The sequence below is a fragment of the Manihot esculenta genome, chromosome 15, assembly GCF_001659605.2.
Source record: "Manihot esculenta cultivar AM560-2 chromosome 15, M.esculenta_v8, whole genome shotgun sequence".
Lineage (NCBI taxonomy): Eukaryota > Viridiplantae > Streptophyta > Magnoliopsida > Malpighiales > Euphorbiaceae > Manihot > Manihot esculenta.
Window position 1 is genome coordinate 9,649,219 of NC_035175.2, and position 17,092 is coordinate 9,666,310.

The window sequence follows — 17,092 nt, forward strand, 5'->3', positions numbered from 1 at the left end:
CTTGGACAGTTGGAGTAGACGTAGAGTCGGTAGAGTGGCAGTGAATTTAGGAATTGCCTTAAGCCTTACGTTTGATGAATTTGGCGGATCATACGGACTTGGTGGATTAAAACGTTCTACCTAATGCTTGTCGAAATGTCGCTTCTTCAATATCTTCCTCCCTATTCAAAACTCTCTCTTTTTACATCACAAGTAATAATAATTGAACCAATTTTGGGCAAAGTAAATATACGTGGGAAAATTCCCAAATCCAAATTTTCACATTAAAATAGTTGAGAATTGGGTGTTAAGTGTGAATAAGAGCATAATATATATGAAATTTCAAAAAACTACCAAATCAAGCAATCAGGAAATGATCAAATTTTTGTTTCAGGAAAGACTTGTATTTATAATCCTAATATTAATAAAGATCTATTATTCTGTCAGCTTTTCCCTGTAAAATTCTGTCGGTTAGTTTGCTTTTCCCTTTTTCTTTTCAATTTCCTCAGTTCTTCTCTTTCTGTGCTAAGACTGCATTACAAGTTTTCTAGAGACAGAATCAATTATGGGATTCCCCCCACATTTGAAACAGATAATTCTGGCCCTTGCTACAGCAACTGTTATTAACAAACTTATCTTGGCTAACCCTTTTCGCCTTTCTTGGCTTTGATCTTTCACTGACACTGGCCCTTTCTTTTTTAAGGTTGTGTCTGTACTCTGAAACTACCTGCTCAAAAACCTCTACCTCAAACATGTTTAATCTTAGCTTCGGGCTTATTTGATCCCTAACGTATGCAAAAGCCAATTGATCTCTTGGATTAAAAGCTTCCAGCTCGTTGAACATCAGGCAAGAGAATAGGTTGCTGTTCTGTCCATGCTTCCTTAAGATCAATGCACTATCTGGCACATCTGTCAACACACACACACCAAAAAAATCTATTGCATTAAAGAACCATCAACCCTTTTGTTTTTAAGACTACCCTATATGAATAGTGGAAAATGACTCGCTAGTACTTCTGCATGTAATACGACACACGTTGCAATACAGTTGAGAATTTATTGTTTTTCCATGAAATGCTATTACGTCCACAAAAATTGTAGAACTTTTTTTAAAAATTTACATCCCATATGTTTTTATTATCTATTTATTACCCTCCCAAGTCGAGTATATACTTCTTATAAGGTTAAGTTGGCATTAAAATAAAAAACTAATAGAAACAACGAGTCTCAGAAATTTTGAGATATCATATCATTTTACTTGAACTTTGAGGTTGAAGTCATTGTTACCGATGTTAAAATTCATCCTTCTATTTTTTTAACGTTTGAAATGAAAAAATTTATAAAAATTTAATTTAATTTTTTAAATAAATTTTTTATTTAAAATGAATGAATTTATCCTTTTAAAATAAATAAAAATTTTATATAATTTTATAAAAATTTATTTAAATTATTTTTTTTTCAAATAAGTCATGCCAAATAATGGGTAAAAGAGGGAAAATTCTAAAGTCTCAAGTTCTTTATATCTACATAACTTCAACGTAACTCAAGTTGTTTAGATCCCATGAAACTTTTGTTGTAAATGAGAGTAGGAAAATGTAGTATGAGTTGTGCATTGTACTATTCTAAAAGATTATTTGGTAACACCCTAGAATTAAACAGATTCTTTTGAAAGAATTTAGGATCAGAACAACAAACTTTTATATTCCATGAAACTTTTGTCGTAAATGAGAGTAGGAAGATGTAATATGAGTTGTGCATTGTACTATTCTAAAAGATTATTTGGTAACACCTTAGAATTAAACAGATTCTTTTGAAAGAATTTAGGATTAGAACAACAAATTTTTTTTAATGTAACCTAGCAAAAAATAGAAAATTAGAACAGGAGAGCAGAGTTCCGAGAAATTAATTTTTCGGTCCAAGTTACTTACCCTTTACAAGCCCAATAACAAAAAACCATTTATAAATTAAAAGAAAATTTTATATCTTTTCTATGTGGGATAAAAGCTTTTGAAATATAGAATTTTATAACAATCCCCTACATATTTCAAAAAAAATCTTTCTTTGCTGGATTTAAGTTTTGAGTGAAAATGTTTCGAATTTGGTATCTTCTAGATTATGAACCAGTCCTAAACTGATAATGATATAATATACAGAGTAATTGGTGAAGTTCTTGCTTCTATGAACCAAGTACTCTTTTTGTAGGCTAAAATCTCATTAATCACATTACACTCCACAATTCTTGATATTAACGTTGTTTTGCGTTAAATAGGTTGTGCGCGCGCATGGTAGTTCATAAGTACTCTAGAAATTATGCCACAATCTCATAGGAGCGGCCCCACTCCACACTTATATGAGTAATACCATCAAGTATATACTGCAATTTATACATCAACCATAAGAGATATGAATATCGTTAAGAGTTTTCATCTCTTCCTCTCATTAATATAGTCTAACACTTCTCACACCATAGGAAGGGAAAACGATAAATAGTGCTAACAAAATTGACGAGTGACTTGTTATTACCTGTATAAACTTTTTTCATAGGATCTCCAATCACAAGGTTGGATTCCTATCACTGTTAATTTCAAATTAGCTCAAGTCCCATTCCCTTTGATATTTCATCTATTAGTTTTCTCTTTAAAGATTTAGTCAGAGAATCGGTCAAATTCACTTCTGACTTCACATAATCAATGGAAATAGGAAAGGACAACGATAAATAGTGCTAGCAGAACTGACGAGTGACTTATTATTACCTGTATAAACCATTTTTATAGGATCTCCAATCACAAGGTTGGGTTCCTATGACTGTTAATTTCAAATTGGCTCAAATCTCATTCCTTTTGATATTTCATCTATTAGTTTTCTCCTTAAAGATTTAGTCAGAGAATCGGTTAAATTCACTTCTGACTTCACATAATATATGGAAATAGTTTCATCTTTCTGCAGCTGCTTAATAACATTATGTCTTAGACAAATATGTCTATTTTTACCATTAAAAGTTTTATTCTTTGTAATGGCTATTGCCGCTTGGCAATCACAACGCATTAATACAGATGGTTTTGGTTTTATTCCTAACGGAATATTTGCTAAGAAATTTCTTAGCTACTCAGCTTCAGTTTTACCTAATTTCAAAGCAATAAACTCTGACTCCATAGTGGATTGAGCAATGATAGTTTGTTTAGTTGATTTCCATGTAATTGCACCACCTCCTAAAGTGAATACATAACTACTAGTGGATTTTATCTCATCTAAATTTGAAATCTAGTTAGTATCACTGTGTTCTTCTAGTACCGTAGGAAATCTACTATATAAAATATCATAGTTCATGGTACCTCTCAAATAATTCATTATTCTACCTCTCAAATAATTCATTAGTCTAACTAATGCAACCCAATGATTATCATTGGGATTATGTGTATACCTACTCAATTTACATATAACATAAGTTATATCAGGTCGTGAAAAATTCATTAAATACAACAGATTCCCAATAATCTGTGCATATTCAGATTGAGCAACAAAGTCATCTTTATTTTTCTTCAATTGAGAGTTAGTATCACAAGAGGTACTCACTAGTTTGACATCAAAATATCCAAACTTTCTTAGAAGTTTCTCAATGCAATACTCTTGTGATAGCATTATACTATTATTCTTTCTTATAATTCTAACACTCAAAATCATATTTGGTTCTTCCATATATTTCATATCAAATTTAGAAGTAAGAAAAGTTTTTATTTACAAACTATATCATAACTCATACCGAAAATAAGCATATCATCCACATATAAATAAATAATCACGGACTCACCATTCATACATTTTGTATATACACACTTATCAATTTCAATAGAGGAAAAATCATCATTCAATAAAACTTAGCCTCATTTTTCATGCCATTGTTTGGGTGCTTGTTTTAAATCATATAATGATTTGAGAAGTTTGCAAACTTTATTTTCTTGATACAGATGGTGTTGATTTTATTCCTAACCGAATATTTACTAAGAAATTTCTTGGCCACTCAGTTTCAGTTTCAGCTAATTCCAGAATAATAAACTCTGACTCCATAATAGATTTAGCAATAATACTTTGTTTAGTTAATTTCCATGTAATTGCATTACCTCTTAGAGTGAATACATAACTACTGATGGATTTTATCTCATTTAAATCTAAAATCCAATTAGCATCACTGTATCCTTCTAATACAGCGAAAAAATCTATTATATAAGATACCATAATTTATTGGACCTCTCAAATATTTTATTAGTCTAACTAATGCAGCCCAATGATCATCATTGGGATTATGTGTATATGATCAAGCCAAATTTAGACTCATTTTTCATGTTGTTATTTATGTTAAATTACACATTTTCTATCTAATTTTGTGGTTTTGATCTTATTTTGCAGAAAATGGTGTAAAAGGGCAATTTGATAAAAATAGCCTTAAAAGAGCCCAAAAGAGAGCAAAAGAGAAAAGCTGGTTTGCCCAAACCAAGTTGAAGCTGAAATGGGAGAAGAATGATTTGTTGTTTGACCAAACTGTTTGCCCAAACAGACCCGCAAGACAGAAGCAGTGCGTAGATAACAGGCAAGACAAACTGTTTGCCCACACAACCCGGGCAAACAAGGTCTGCGACAGCAGACAGCAGAAAAGCGGAAATTCAAATTTTAAAACTCCAAGATGTCTTCTCCTCCCCAAATACTTGAGGACAGCTCAGCAACCCTTCAAGACACCTCAGCACTCAATCTCACATATCTAGGAAGCCAAATCTCAAGAGGATACACTTCCCTTCCAAGAATTCAAATCCAAATAGAAAAAGAACTCCAATAAATCAAGAAACTAAAGAGCAACCTTTCATCTATAAATAGAGGATAGCAAATCAGCAAAGGGGATCAGCTCCATCTTCGGCAGAACTCACACAGCAGCTGCGCGCACCAGCTGCCAACCCTTCCTCTTCTCCATTCTTGTTTTCTTTCTTTATTTTCTTGTTAGTTTCAGCCATGAGTGGCGGAAACCCTTTTTTCTAGTTGAAGATTAGGTGAAACTTCGAGTTGTTTATGGATTGTGAGATCTGAACCTAATATGTTCTTCTTTTATTTATCAATATTTATGCAATTTCATGCTTAATTCCATTGTTGCTTTATTATTTAGATCAATAGGGCCCATTGATTCTTGATTACAAAGTGATAATTTGTTAGTTTGGATAGTTTTAAGTTCGTAATTGCTTGAATTATTCAAACACAAGTAATTCTTGGTGTAAAAACCAAGGAGATTGCATAATCTAGCAAGATCACCATACGTTTGGATAGCTAGAATTAGGTCTCTCTATCTCTTAATACAATTAACAGTTGTAAGATGCTAAAAGCCCCAAGGACATTTCTTGGCAACTTATTGATTAGTGATTAATTAGATGACGTTTCCTAGTTAATCTATGATTAAGGAGGGATATGGTGGTGAGAAACGTCTTCCACCCCTATAACTAATTTATTGAGTGAAATAAAAGAACCTAAATGTTAATTATCAATCCCAACACCTGAAGTGGATCCAATTCTTCAATTAGAGCTTTTCTCATTATTAAATTCTCTTTATTTTGCTATTTTTAGTTCTAGTCTAGTTCATCAATCTCAAAACCCCCCTTTATTTTATTTTCAGTTTAATTACTTGGTCTTAATAAGAAAAATAGGTAAGTATCAATTCCCTATGGATTCGATCTTTTTACCACTATTTACAGTTGTAAAATTGTGGATAGCAAAAAAGGTTATTTTTGACCGATTTCGACAACCGCACAGTCAATATATCTACTCAATCTACATACAACATAAACTATATCAGGTTGTGAAAAATTTATTAAATGTAATAGATTCCCAGTAATTTGTGTATATTTAGATTGAGCAACAGAGTCACCTCTATTTTTCTTGCTATTTCTTGAAATTCTGACCCGAGAAGACTTTGATTTTCGAGATGTCAGAAAAAGGTTTGGCATATGGAACAACAGGTAGAAGCGACGCACCATTTGTAGCAGTAGGAAGCGGGGCGACGGGAAGATTGTTTGACACAGTAGAAGCAGAGGCAGTAATAATATCATTGGAAGCAGGCAGTGCAAAAGCAGAGGAGTGACAACGTTTGGTTCCATTTGTTTTAAGTTTTATTTAATTCTTAAGATTATTATAAATGGAAGTAGAAAAAAGTAGTATGAGTTGTGTATTGCACGGTCCAGACTCTTATGGAGGAATTCAAAATGAGAACAACAATTCTTTTAATGTAACCCAGTAGAAAATAGAAAGGTAGAACATGAGAGCAGAGAAAAGCAATCATGTCTTTGAAATGTAAAAATTAAGTCTATTTATAATTGTAAATGTAAAAACTAAGTGTATTTATAATTGTAAAAACAAAAAAACGCTAGAGCTGTCTAGAAAAATTAATTGAAAAATTGATTTTTCGATCCAAGTTCGTGTGCACAAACTTTACTCCCTTTATCTGCCTTTACAAGCTTAATAACAAAAAATCATTTATAAATCAATAGAAAATTTTGTATTTTTTTATACGGGATAAAAACTTTTGAAATATAGAATTTTACAACAACTTCAATATCAAGCCTAATAATTTTCCATTTGCTACAAATTTTTTTCCTACAAAAAAGAAAAACTATAAACAAGTTGACCTGTAATTTACTTCTACTGAGAATTTCAGCAAATTTAATCAAAGATTCAAGCTTTTCATGTATAATGTCATGGAGAACAAAGACTCAATAAGCTTCGTGTACCTGAGGGATAAGTGAGTTTATTGGGTGTCCATGGCTTCAATCCATTCTCGCAATATGTCTCCATTTGTATCCTCAACCCATCAATATCCCACCATTTCCGCCACCTTGCAGTCGCCATTGCTTCTTCCATTGTATGCATAAAGTATGGATGTCTCGAAATCGCCATGTCCACTTTCTTTGATACAACTAATGCATGGATCAATAATAATGGATCCACCATTAGTTGTAGCTTAGCATCTATCCAAATGCTAAATTTCGAGTTTGGAAATAGTCTGTGAACTAAGTATTTAGGTATTACTCCATTCATGGCTGGATTCTCGTATAAATAAGTGCTTGAAACCTTAAGAATTCTCCACACACCTACACTATATTGGAAGGATTTTCCTGATATTAGCTGGTGATGCCTTAGTCCTTGTAGGGTTGTTTCATCCACGATCATAAAGAAACACACGTTTTCTAGTGTTTTCGATCCAAGGTTTTTGGGTTGCCGGATTTTGTCATGGTCGTTGAAGATTGCTGAGACTACAACTACTCCCTTGCAGCTCTCCATTGCCATTCGATCTGCAATATACACAAATAACAAGAAGAAACAGCATCGGTAAACTAATGCCAAAACAAAGAATAAAAACAAGGGAAATGAACTAAATTCTGAGCAGGAGGTATAACACTGACCAGAATTACTGACTGGAAACTTCTTAAAGAACCCACAAGGAATCTCTACATTATCATTTAAATGTTGAAAATACGACCTCCTCTTCTGGGTACTGAAATTCCCGCCGAAGCTCTCACTGTTTTCTTTCATATACCTTAAGCCCTGTGAATCTACAGATGAATTTCGACATAAATCTTGGATCTCCTCCAATGCAATCCAATAATCTACCACAATAAAACCTACCCATTAATCAAAACGAAGAGAGAACGAATTGAAACTATAATTCAACACTCAAAGAAGAAGAAGAAACAGAGACAGAGATAGTGGTACCAGAGAAATAAACAGGGGAGGAGCAATAATTGCGATTGGTAGGGATTGTATACTTGTGTTCTCCATAGTTAGCGGGGTAAGAGAAGACAGGAACCTGGATGGGATCGAAATGCGAGGGTCTGAAGAGGCATTTGGCAGGGTGGAGAGAGACGTAGAAAGCTAAGAACAGAGTAGAGAAGAGGTATAACAGAGAGAAACAGAGGAGCATTGATCGGAAGATGAGAGGTGTGCACAATTTGGTGCTCCCCATGAACTCTTTTCCATGGATTTCCTCACCGTTGATCACTGTTTCTTTGAACAACGTTTGTGGGCATGGAAATTTAGCACCATTAATTAATTTATTTTGAAATATTATGTAAAATATTACAAGTAATTAGGTGCATTGGTCATGGCATAAATCTATAAAAAAATTTTGTGTAAAGTATTAATAATTAATTGTAATAATTTAACATATAGGATTACTATATTTTTCTTGTATTTATATTATTTATAACTTTTTTTAATGAGAATATGGCGCATACATTTAGGGTGATATTAAATAGCACGTGTCAAGTTGGATGTGTATTATATATACACATATAAGCAGCTCTGGGGAGCTTCATTTCACTAGGGATCCCAAATTACTTAACTGCTTAGCTACGCTACATGCTAAAAATAATTTTTCTTTTTTTAAAAAAAATAATAAAAATTGCACAGGATCTTGACCATGAGCTGGAGTTTCCTTGTTTTATGAACTTTTATGCCTCGGATCAGAAACGATGCGTTTTCTTCCAATGGCAGTTATTAGAGTTTGAATATATAACTTTACTGTATTAAAAATAATCTAAACATTCAACTCAATTTGATATTTTTTAAAATGAAACAGAGGAGAAATGAGGTTGTTCCTCTGCAAGAGGATGCTTTCATTTGGTAATGAAGGTGAGTGCAACAAAAGCTGGTTGATGTGTAAAGAAACTTAACTTGTGTTTAAAACAAGATTTGTCTCCATGGACGAACTTTCTTTTTGAGAATTCTTATGTTCAAAGAAGCCTCCTCCTCCTCTTTTCTTATGAGGAGCTTTTCATCTGCAAGATTACATTAGGAAAAAAAAAAAAGTTGTTTGAAGAACTTATGATTCAAAATTAAACTTTTGACAAAAAGAGAAAATTAAGATTAAAATCTGGCCTTAGCAAAAAATATCGTCAAAAAAGAATTTAAAAAACGATGACATCGAGTAGAAAATTAGACAAATCATGTGCATAAGAAACAAATAAAAATCATATCTAAATATGGACACTTACAAAATATAGAGATTTTCCCTAAAAGGTGTGCTGCTAGTTGGAGTGAATATAGAAGGAAAGAAGAAGCGTTTTTTTTTTTTTTTTTTTAATTGGATGAAAAATCTTGATATTTGTACCATTTTATATTTTAATTTAAATAATTAAATTTTAAATAATTAATTTAATTTTATATTTAAATGTAATTTTAATTAATTTTTAAAATTAAAATTAAAATAAATAATCTGATGATTAAGTATACAGTCAATCCCTTCAATAATGATAAATTTATATTAAATATATTATTTAACTTAAAATAACAATATATATAAAATAATAAAAAATAATTTATATATTATAAAATTTTTATAATTATTACTATAAAATAAAATCTATTTATTATTAAAATTATAGATTATATATTTAACAATTAAATTAATATTATTTATATATATATAATTAGTTTATATTTAAAAATAATAAAATACTATGTGGTCTGAAGATCCGAACTGAAGCTGATAGACCTTTACCCCGAGAACCTGCTGAAGAAGAGGCTGTCCCTCTCTCTCTACCTCTACCACTGCCCTGTGTCATGTCTGAAACTATTGGCTGAGCTACAGAAGCCGTCATGACATATAAATTTTCATATCTTTTTATTTTAACGTCATAACATATAAATTTTCATATCTTTTTATTTTAACATCATAACATATAAATTTTCATATTTTTTTATTTTAAAAATTAATAAAATTATTTTAATTTAAATCGTTAGATTAATTTATCTAAAATTTAAATATTTAAATTAATTTTTTTTATATGTATTAAAATTTTTTATATATGTTTATTGAAGTTCAAATCCAATTCTACTTCCAATATTTTTTTTCCCACTTCTTGATAGGGTGATAAGGCCTTGTAAGAGCCCAACTAGTAATTTGGCAATCCATTCTCTTGACTTCACAGGAATTAAAGCATAAAATTGATAAATAAATAATATAACAACAACTTTACATATACTTTTGTCCAAATGACACATGAAATCACCAAAAACTATCACCTAATAATAATAATAATAATAATAATAATAATACAGTGAAGAAATATTAAGATATGATAACAGTTAACAAACATATACTATTAAATATAAAACGGTTCATTTTATGATAAAAAAATTTTAAATATATTTGTATGATTTTAAATTTTTTTAAAATTATTTTTAAATAAAAAATTAAAATTTTCATTTTAAATAAAATAATAATAATTAATTAATTAAATTAAATTTTATGAAATTCTTAACCCTAACAAGAGGCTGAAGTTCCATTAAATTTGAGAGAAATTTATTTTAATCGTAACTAATTTTATAGAATTAAATTTTTATTTAAATAAAAGTATAAAATATGAAATTCAATTCAATTTCACGAAAATTAAAATTAACCACACGCAGCACTACGCAGGATAAAACAATATCTCCTACAAAATTTAAATTGATTAGTGCATATTCCCGATCGAGCCCAACTGTCAAGCTAGCCCATAAATACATGTTGAGCTCAGCACTTGGAGCCCCGAGCCTGCAGGCTAAAGCTTGGGTTGACAACGGTTGTCCAAGTTCTCAAGATATACTCTTGTTGGAATTTTCTAATTGCGGATGAAGACAAATTTCTCTGTTGAGATTTTCCGATAAGGATCAAACAATTTTCATCATGATTTATCTTAAATTTAAAGTAAATAATTGAGGATTTTATTTTATTATATATAATCACATATTTATCTTAATAAAAATAAAATTTTATTTTTAATAAAATATTCTAATAATTATTTTGAGTTCCGTAAAAATAATATTAGTCAGATCCTATCCATTTTAACTGCATTTACAATGCTCAAAAAATAAAAAATACAAACAAAAAATCAAAGTACAAGTCTAAAAATCAGCTGAGTCCAATTTATTCTTATCAAACGGAATTGAATTTGACTTAATAAATCAAATAAAATAAATTTTTATAGGTAATCATTATTTTAAATAAATTAAATTATTATTCTGATTCAATTTAATTATAATAGTTATTATTTACAAGGATTATTCACACCGATTTAACCATTCGTTATTATAAAAAAAAATAACATCTCCTTAATTAATCTTTTTTAAGAATTATTTGCTCAAACAATATAAGGAAAAATATGGATCACATACTAAGTTTGCATATAAGACCAACACATCTCCAAAAGATGATAAAGAGAGCTCAAATTATGAGAGAAACAAACCAGTGAGATTATGTCTTGAGATACACCCATGGTAACATGCAATCTGCCTGACAGCAACAAATCTCTTAAGACTCACGTGCGACACTAAAACTAAAAGAGCCCTCTATTTTCAAATATCAATCTAGATAAGTCACACAAAATAAAAAAAATAAAAAAAAAAAAAAAAAAAAACACACCAATAATGGAAGAGAATAATAGTCAATATAAACCAAAACAATAAACAAAAGAGTCAACCCAACCAGTATCTTCTATATTCAGAAAAATAGCACTCGAAAAACAAGTAAAAACATTAAATCAAAAATCAAACAGGAATAATAAAAAAAACACTTAATACTTTTGCGTTCTTTTCTCTTATTTCCGCTTGCTCTTTCTCTTTCTTATTTTTTTAAATATATAAAAAAATATTAATAAGACCTCCAAACTTAAAATTAATCTATAACAATCTCATTATAATATATAGCGGATTATAATGAATATCACATGAATTTCATTATAATTGATATTTAAAAATTTATATAATAATTATATTGAATAAATTTTGGTGCGCAAGGTCTTGGACTCCTGCGATTCTAACAGAGATGTCTATCTGATGCATATGTATCAAATAGGTCATCTGTCTTGGAAGAATTTAATATGAGTCCATTTTCCGGAAAGTGGTAGTCATGTTTCCCAACAAAATTAATTGTCACATGAAGTCCACATGCAATTTAATTTTTAATACAGTGGGCTTTTTTTTTCTTCCTTGTCCCATGTAACAGTTTCAGTCTCAGACCGCAATATCAGCTTCCAAATGACTCAGCAATGAAATTGCTAGAAATGTGGCTTACCTCCTTCCCTTGTCTTTGCTTGCAAAAATTCTTAAATATTTTGGAACTAACCGTAAATATAATGTCACCTACATTTTATTATTATTTTCTTAATGGTTGGCGAGACCTAAATTTTAGTGTATATGTATTATATATCTGGAGAAATCCTACAAAATTTAATGAAAATGGCAACTAGATAACTAAAGGACATAGGCGCAAACGTGCCGTGATATCACTCAGCCTATATATATATATTTTACTTTGCAGATGGGTTGTATTTTATCCAAGTTGATAGTGAAGATAATTTAGTCAGTTTAGGAAAGGAGGAAGAGGCGGTCCAACCCGAAATTATTTAAGTGATTTCATAGTAACTTGTAACTCTACTAATTATAGTAGGCAATATCACTCCACCTATATATATTATATCCTTTTATTTGAAATAAAAAAATATAAAATTTTAATTTAATTGATTTTTTTTTTATTTTTAGAAAGAAAGAATTTTTTTATTTAATTTTTTTATTTTAAAAAAATAAAATTTTATATAATTTTATTAAAATTTAATTTATTTTTTTTGAAAAATAAATTATGTTTATAACTGTTGGACTATCCAAGTCTTATATGTAGGCTGGACCATTAGCGCACAGTTTAGTTCGGACAGGCCATAACAAATCAGGATTAGGCCCACGGGAAGGAGGTCCAACTCATTTGAGATGACGAATTCATAAGGCAATGGACTCTGAACATCCGGATCGTATCAATATGATACTGAAGAGTATTAAATGATTGTCTAATGATGGGAAATGGCGCAATATGTCTGTACGTACACTCTTGAGTGGAAATGACAGGGTGTATGGGTACAAAACGCTAGTTATGCACCGCAAAAAAGACAAAAAGGAAAGGGATAAAGAAGAGGGAAAAGAGCCAATAAGACTAAGTTTACATATGCCCTAATTTTACCATTTACTGGATCTCAGATTATCAACTGGTGCTGTCTGTGGGAATGAAGGAAGATCTTTTCGTCATCAGAATTCTCATCCTCATCATACCCACTAAAATTCACATGGCTAATCACGACGAAAACCACACCGGAAACATTTCAAATGATTTGAGTTCTACTGAGGAAGGACAACAGTTTTCATTTTAGCCTTACCGCCCCACTAAACAAATCACCTGTGTTATTTAATCTCTCGTCGAGCTCAATAGGAACCATGTCTTAAACCACTATATCTGACCAGGAACTACAAAACATGACTCTTTAACTCCAAAACACTGCTAATTGGCTAAGGCAAATGCTACAGTAAAGGGGACTCAAAATTCAATTAGCGCATAGTTCAGATTTCGTTTGGACAGACCGGACCAAACAGGGATCAGACCCACGTAAAGGAGGTCCGGTTCATTTAAAACGACGAATTTATGGGGCAGCGGACCCTGAACATTCAGGATAAAGAGTATTAAATGGTTGCTTAACGATGGGAAAGGACGTAGTATGTCCGTATATACGGTCTTGAATGAAAATAATAGAGTGTATAAGTGCAGAACGTATGCGCTGTAAAAAGATGAAAAAAAGATAAATAGAGAAGAAAAAACTAATGAGACTAAATTGTGATACATATCTATCCTAATTTTACTCAATCATCAACAATGAATAAAAAGATATATGTTTGGACTCTTGAAATAACCTATAATAAACTTAGATTTCAGTGCGCCCGTTGTAAATATAAAGTAAATATGTATCATATAAAATTGGAGAATTATAGAATGTTGTTGGTGTATGTGTACCCTTATAAATAAAGAGCAAATCCCTTTTATTAATTACAGTTTTAGTAATTCATAAAAAAAAATAAACACCATTTGAATGAGGGTGTATATATTTTGTTATAGAATTTGCCTAATTTTTCAATAATTTCTGCTATGTAAGAAATAATAGAGCAGCTAGGCAAAGGCAAGTCCCTGCTCTAATTGGCCTTCATTTTCGGTATACTGGACACTTTTCTATCCTATCTTTCTCTCAGTTCATTTTATCCTCTGCTCTGACTTCCATTGTTTAACCGTCCCGCGTGCTTTAAGTATCTCTTTCTCCAGCTCTATACTCCCACGACGTGGCACTCAACTGTTTAATTACGTGTTTTGCGAAGCGGACCCCCGCTTCTGCTAGCATGCCGTTATCGCGCTAATAGCTATCAAAGTTGGACTGCCTCGTTAGATTTTCTTTTTTCCTAACAAATTAATCGAAATAAAAAGTATTTGACTATGACTTGTCAATAGATTATCTGTACCACCACCTTTATATTTATTTTTTTAATAGCTCATAGGTTTAATTTCATTTTTCAATTTTAAATTAATTTAGTAAAATGGGCATCACAATAATTTATATAATCCATTGCAGTATTAATAACAATAATATTGAATAGTACTTTTAAAAATATTAGAAAAAAATATTTTTATCATGTGTGAGAATAATTCTATATATATTCTAGAATCAATTTTTACTTTAGTAAATTTTCTGTTAATAGAAATTTAAATATAATATTAGTGTTTGTTTATTTTATGAAAAATATTTTTATATTTTTAAATTATTTAAAAATTTAATTAATAAAAGATATTTATTTTTATAAAAAAATTAAAACATTTTAAAAAATTATTTTTTCATACTTTAAATTTCTTATTAAAATCTCTATATATAAATTTATTAATACAATTTATATTTTAAATTAAAATTAAATAATTAAAAATAAATTATTTTATTAAAAAATATTTTCTTTTGACAGAAAATATTTTTTATAAACTAACCTAGCCTTAATAGTAAAAAGAAAAAACATTTGATATTTGGTAAATTGGTGGACGCGATAGGACACGGAAGGCATCGCTGTAACCTGGAGTGGGAAGTGGGGGCCACCGGCAGTGCTTAACAGTTGAAAGGTGAAGTTGCTGGTTGTGTACCGTAGATCTAGAACCCAAAGGGCGAAGGGCCCCAGATAGAAACAGGCAGAACAGGGTGACGATAACTCGAGAAGAGAAGGGCAGGCAGGCAGACACTGGGGTGGCAGCTTAGTCAGACTAGAAAAAAATAATTTACATGAAAAAAAAAAAGTAAGTATAGGCCAACCTGGATACAATAGACTAGACAGAGGAAAAGCTGCGAATGAAGGAATGTCCACGTCACCTGCAAAAATCTGACGCACCCTAACATTCCACGTTTCCAAAGCCAGATTGGTTGCTGTGTAGGACTACGACTTAGGATTTTGGCACGTGTTCTCAGCCCCACACCCATACAGCTGCATAGTTGTCCCCATAATATGCACCTTCCCACGTCTGATCTGAGGTCTCGCTCCTGCATTTCTTTTTCTTTTCTTTTTTTTTTATTCCTCCTTGCAAAAATAGAATAAACGGCTGAAATTTTTTAAAAAATAAAAATAAAAATAAAAAGTTGGGTAACAATTAAATTGACCAAATATTTGCATTGGTCAAATAAAGATCACATATTGTTTGGTAAACAAATTGTCCCCATTGGATTTAGTAATTTTTTATGATTTCAATTGGATAATTATTAAAATATTTTCAAAAGTAGATTTTTATATTTTTCTACACTGTCAAATAAATTATAAAACTAAAAAAATAAATAAAATCTCAATGAAAGAGAGGTACAAATTCTAAAAAAGGAGAGAGTGGAAGAGGAGTAGATATTCCTAGAAAAAAAAGAAGCATCCATCTTTTTCTCTAAAAGCATGGGTGCCTCTCCTTTGTACTTGTTGAGAGTTTGGCTGTAATTCTATGGCCGAAAAATAGTAAAAAATATAAAATGAAAATATTACTGCATCCCACCTCAGAATCTTCTCATAATGTTTGATTTTTTACTAAAAGATCACTGAATTGCACGGTCATTTATCTCTTTTTACTGTTTACTTCTGCTTTATAGGCTCGTAGCTCTGTCTTTTAGCACAAATGAGACACCATGACCGTCGGATTAGAGCGTGATTAACGGCAGATTGGTTCTTATGAGGTGGTCTTGGCTGTAGAGGATCGTTCTCAGTTAGAATTTCCTGATTGGAAAAAAAAAAATGTAATTGGGCTAACCACAACGTTGATTAAAAAGATTTTTTTCGTATTTATTAATTTTACATCATAATTTTATTAATTTTATTTAATTAAAAATTAAGAATCAAAAAAATAAAATTTAAAATTTTTTAAATTTATTCAGATACACTTATTATCGAATTAAAATTGTGAATGCATTTTAAATTAATTTTATTATTTTAAAACTATCATAATATATAATTAATTTAAATTTTATTAATATAAAAAAAAACAACACTAGCATTAGTGCCTGTGAATCCTATAAAAAAAATTGAGTGGCTTTGAATTATTTTATCTTATTTAAAATTTTTAAAATTCAATCACACAATATAAATGTTGATAATTTTATTAATAATTACTAATTCACATAAATTTACATTCATTTACAATGAACGTATGATTTTATAAAATCAACTCCACTGAAAAATAATACAACCAACTTGGATTAGATTTAAATATATTAACTCACTCATCTTAAATTTTATTTTATTTTTTTTAAAGGAAAACAATACACAAAACATATTTTTTTATAAAATTATGATAATTTTACCAAGATTTATAACTCATATATAACAAATTAATTAAATTTCACTTTCTTCAGTTATGGCATGGATCTCTTGGATATCATTCCATGGTTCCATTAATAAGCAGTTTGAATCCCACCATGCACTTCACACATCATTGAACTCTGCAATGAATGCATTTTGTTGCTCCTTCTTTATCTTTTTAGTATCCCAACAGGCTTCATCATCAAACAAAACTGAACTTCAGCTACCCCACAAAAATTAATTAATTGCCCTCAATTTGTTAGGGCTACCCCACCTGGAGTTCCTTCTAGGGTTAGCGAAAAACCCCATGTACTTTCAGAGAATTTGATCCTAACATCACAGCTCAATGCACCCATTATCATTCATTGTATTGTAGCTGATAAGGAATTCTGTGCGGGTGACTGAAGAGAGCTATAGAGACGTCTACTTC

The 17,092-nt window shown here is 30.5% G+C and overlaps 1 protein-coding gene across 1 annotated transcript; it reads right to left on the bottom strand.

Annotated features, from left to right (window-relative positions):
• Positions 1-240: 240 nt before the first annotated feature.
• LOC110600710 (probable hexosyltransferase MUCI70) lies at positions 241-8,022 on the bottom strand. Its single transcript, XM_021737551.2, has 4 exons — positions 7,723-8,022; positions 7,413-7,616; positions 6,741-7,301; positions 241-888 (listed from the first exon to the last, which is right to left on the bottom strand). The coding sequence occupies exons 1-4, from the start codon at positions 7,970-7,972 to the stop codon at positions 539-541; spliced, it is 1,365 nt and encodes a 454-aa protein (XP_021593243.1). The 5' UTR covers positions 7,973-8,022; the 3' UTR covers positions 241-538.
• Positions 8,023-17,092: the final 9,070 nt, after the last annotated feature.

Excerpts from the sequence above, each read along its gene's own strand:
- LOC110600710 (XM_021737551.2), bottom strand. The coding sequence starts at position 7,972 with ATGGGGAGCACCAAATTGTGCACACCTCTCATCTTCCGATCAATGCTC. Across the intron at positions 7,617-7,722 it reads CTCCCCTGTTTATTTCTCTG|ATTATTGGATTGCATTGGAG; the intron begins GTACCACTATCT and ends TTATTGTGGTAG. Across the intron at positions 889-6,740 it reads TAAACTCACTTATCCCTCAG|ATGTGCCAGATAGTGCATTG; the intron begins GTACACGAAGCT and ends GTGTGTTGACAG.